At 55.7% G+C, this 4,113-nt stretch overlaps 2 protein-coding genes across 2 annotated transcripts; both read right to left on the reverse strand.

Annotated features, from left to right (window-relative positions):
* Nucleotides 1–5: 5 nt before the first annotated feature.
* Nucleotides 6–182, reverse strand: N657DRAFT_537577 (uncharacterized protein; the record flags this gene model as incomplete). The annotated part of the gene is made up of 1 exon (XM_062787793.1): nt 6–182. A coding segment is annotated over one exon (177 nt), but the record flags the coding sequence as incomplete, so codon positions are not given.
* Nucleotides 183–299: 117 nt separating this feature from the next.
* N657DRAFT_557465 (Pfs, NACHT and ankyrin domain protein) lies at nt 300–3,358 on the reverse strand (the record flags this gene model as incomplete). Its single annotated transcript, XM_062787959.1, has 3 exons — nt 300–1,347; nt 1,404–2,250; nt 2,335–3,358. Coding segments are annotated over 3 exons (2,919 nt in total), but the record flags the coding sequence as incomplete, so codon positions are not given.
* Between the last annotated feature and the right edge of the window lie 755 nt (nt 3,359–4,113).

The following is a 4,113-nucleotide window of genomic DNA, read 5'->3' on the forward strand; positions in this document are numbered from 1 at the left end:
TCCGTTCCTTTGTCCAAGAGCAGTTTGACAATATCTTGATGGCCTCTCGCCGAGGCAGCCTGAAGAGCGTTGCCGTAGTAGCCGCCCTGCTTGTTGACTTCCGCTCCTTTGTCCAAGAGCAGTTTGACAATCTCTTGATGGCCTCTCGCCGAGGCGGCCTGGAGAGCGTTGCCGTAGTAGCCGCCTTGCGCGTTGACGTCTGCTCCTTTGTCCAGGAGCAGTTTGACAATCTCTTCATGGCCCTTCACCGAGGCGTCCTGGAGAGCGTTGCCGTAGCGTCTGCCTTGCGCGTTGACGTCCGCTCCTTTGTCCAAGAGGAGTTTGACAATATCTTGATGGCCTCCCGATGAGGCGGCCTGAAGAGCGTTGCCGTATTCGCCGCCCTGCTTGTTGACTTCCGCTCCTTCGTCCAAGAGCAGTTTGACAATATTTTGATGGCCTCTCGCCGAGGCGACCTGGAGAGCGTTGCCGTATCGGCCACCCTGCGCGTTGGCGTTCGCTCCCTTGTCCAACAGCAGTTTAACAATCTGTTGATAGCCTCCCCATGAGGCGGCTTGGAGAGCGTTTCCGTAGTAGCCACCCTGAGCGTTGACGTCTGCTCCTTTGCTGATGAGATCCCGTGCAGACGCTACGAGTCCAACGAAACAAGCATAGTAGAGCCTGGATCCTTGTGGGGGACCTGGGTCATGGTCCCACGCCCTATCAGCCTGATATAGTCGAGCCCACCGTTGGAACGTTGCTTCCTTTTCTAGGAAGCTGATTGTCGCTCGAACTATATCTTCCGAATCCTGAACTAACGCAGCGTGGTTCACCCAGACTTCTGCCGCATATCTTGCCAATGGAAAATCCCGCTTGATTTTTTCGTAATCACCGTTGATGTCTGTAAGATAAGTCAAGCACGTCGTCGTGATGGAAATGCTGGCAGTCGGGATGTTGAATTGGTTGTCTTCAAGGAGGTACTCTTTGACGGAAAAGTGGGCAAGATGTAGCTCCTTATCGGTGGAATCGCGCTCCTCATCGGTTGCGTGAATGACTGTCACTAAGCCGGGACAGTAGTCTAAAACGTAGGTCTCGTGAAACAGTCGACGTTTGACGTCAAACCGTGGCTCGTGTTCGATCTGTGTTGCTATTACTTCTTTAGCCTCGGCCAGCTTAAGAGGTCTCTTCGAGTGCACTAGAAACTGCAGGAGCCGTATCGCGTCTCTTTGACGGTCCGCCGGTATGTTTTGAATCATGCGTCGGTATGTTTCTTCCAGGTTCCGTGGTAAAGATTCGAGACTTTCCTCAATAGCCGCCTCATGAGGGCATCGAGCCAGGCTGTTCAATTGACAGAACGCCCATCTGAACCTAAGCAGAGCGTCAGCAAGCTATTCGTATATCAATTGGAGTGGGTAAAATCTCACATCCCGTCGGCCCCGTCGCCAACCTTCCTCTGGATCCTCTCGAGGAGATCCTGGGACAAGCGCTGGTCCCGAAACTCACGTCGTTGCAAAAGCTGTGCTATGACGTACGATCGGATATCGGCGTTGACGGAATTCTTGTCGAGTGCCAAGCAGTTTTCCTCGCCTATCAACGAGGGGACGACGCGCACGAACTCGGGTTCTGGCCGACCGGTACAAATCAGCTGGACATGGCCCAACTCTGGCCTGAACACCACGTCGTTCATCCACAGGAGAAGTTCACCCCTTGTCGTCGACTCATCCAAGGCGTCCAGAACAATAGAAGCTTTCTTCTGGACTGCGAACATCTTGTTCACAATGTCCTCGAGCGCCTTCGTACCCGGTTGGTCGCGCCCATTCTGGTGTGCTTGGAAGGAGGCGTCTAGAAGACCTGCAGAACCAGGCCCGCCTTGGTACAGTTGGAAAGCGAGCGATCGCAGCATGCCATCCACGGTCTGCTTTGTCGTGTCGCTAAAGTCAAAGAAGAAGCTAAGGATGAGACGGTCGTTTCCCTTCGCAAGATGATCCAGCACAGTCGAACTGAGAACTGTTTTTCCACATCCCGCGATCCCGTTCAGCCATAAATGTCGACGCGACCCCGAGTGCCAGTCCCTGAAGACCGGGTTTTCCAGGAGCCATGCGCCTGTACCCTCATGGCGAAGCTTCCTCGCGTGGTTGGCGTTTGCAGACGGATCTGGGGGACAAAGCCAGCGCTTGATCTTATCGGCACGAAGGTCAAACCTGATGGAATCAATTGCAGCTTTCGCTGCAACTGCCGTCTGCTGCACGCCATTGATCTGTTGTTGAACTACTCGCAGTCAGGTCGCATTCCAGGTTGAAATGATGGTGTCGCGTATTTGCTAGTTTAGCCCTAGTGAACGAAACAAGAACTAACCCGACTGAAGCACTTCCAGTGCCCTCTTGGTCTCGTGGACCTCCGCGGACGGCACGTACGCCAGGAGCTCCTTGGCATACGCAGCGGCGGTGGCCGAGGCGTAGCGTTGCCACCTATCGTTTTTGTGAGAATCGGCGTAGTCGCAGATGCCTCGGATCACAAGACAGGGAAAGTGGTTCATCAGGCCGGCCGCTTCCATCTCAACGCAGATGCAATCCTCGCCGACGTCAGCAACAATCCGATCGCGCGTAGCAGCGTCTTTGATAAGTGTGTTGCCGGATGCGATGATCCCGTAGTGGATCTCTGGGTCAGTAGATTCTCGAGGATCGCGTTGAACCTCGTCAGCCGTGTCACAGCCCCGACAGTCCGGCCCTGGGACGTGATCGCATGACGCTTTAAAGAGGCGGTCATTGTCGACGCCCTGGTGAGCATAGCCAGGATTTTGCTTGGATCTCTTGCCCATCCTCGGGTTCTTCTCCAGCATCTCTTGGAGGAAGCAGGGAATTTTAGGGTCTTTCCGCTCGTGATCGGCCTGGATGCTGGCAAGCGCATTGAGGAGGACCGTTGGAGGCCGCCCGAGGAAGCCTTTATGCTCACGCTTGTTACCCGACTTTGCCTTGACCAGGTCGTACTGGCAAACGCCGCCCGTGGCCCCATCGGGCTGGCACACGACGACGTCGCCGAGCCGGATATCGCGGCCCTCGTCCGGTCGAGCGATGCCGCCGCCTATGCCGACCAAAAGACCAACACGGATGGATGGCAGGGAGGCAAGTAGGTGAGAGGCCGTGGTCGCAGCCGAGGTGGTTCCGTAGACTCCAGCGGGTAGAGAGGCAATGACGACGTTGTGCTCTCCCAAGCGGCCCCAAGTATAAACGTTCGCGTCAGTTTGCTGTCGGGTGAAACCAAATGGAGCTGCATGTTGCTCATCGAGCATCGCTTCTGCAGCGGCCCGCTCGATGGGAAGAGCAGCGATCCAGGCGACCGTATAGGAGTCGGGGCTGTCGAGGACGTTGTGGGATGCCATGGTGCGGAGGACAGCGCACGAGGCCGTCAGATGTGCTGGTGGAATATACGGTGGCGCGGTTCTGCCTACGTCAACGAGGAAGCTGGAGTTGAGTCATGGGACAGAGTAGACATGATAACTGCATATTTATTTTATCAAGCTCAGTTGAAGAGCGCAGCCTTGTCAGTGCCGTAAAAAGACGCAAGCAAGCTGAAATAACCAGGTCGGGGTTGGGCCGCAACGTGATGCTGTGGGGCGCTTGCATGCAGCACCCTCCAGCAGGCCGGACACATGATTGGGGTTGGTCAATACCAAGAACCTGCCTCCCACATGGCCACCATTTCCCTGCGCCAATGGTGCAGGTCGACGAGTGGCTTCTCGGCGTTGTGGCTGGTAGGGTGGCTGGGTCAAGGCTAGAGTAGAGTCCGTGCAGGTCACGTGCATGTGTAAAATCCTACAGCCATTTATTAGCACATTTCCTTCCCACGAGACATCGACAAACTGAAAAAGGCACAGTCTGCACAACCCTGAGGCGAGAGAGGGAGGAACTTCTTTTTATCTGCCCTTTTTGACCGCGGTACTTGTCAGCTCAATCCAACAGAAAATCGGTTTTTTCGGAAGGTGAGCCGCCCTGCCAAGGGAGCGCGAGATGGCGGCGGCGGCGCAACCTGAGGCAGTGATCGAGGTGGCCGACCGCCCACCCTCACCGAAACGACCGAGCCGCGCCCTAAAACCGAGTGCGAAAGTCCGTGAAGCGATGCAATCGCTGGAGGATG

Source organism: Parathielavia appendiculata (assembly GCF_033297405.1).
Source record: "Parathielavia appendiculata strain CBS 731.68 unplaced genomic scaffold N657scaffold_25, whole genome shotgun sequence".
NCBI classification, from domain to species: domain Eukaryota; kingdom Fungi; phylum Ascomycota; class Sordariomycetes; order Sordariales; family Chaetomiaceae; genus Parathielavia; species Parathielavia appendiculata.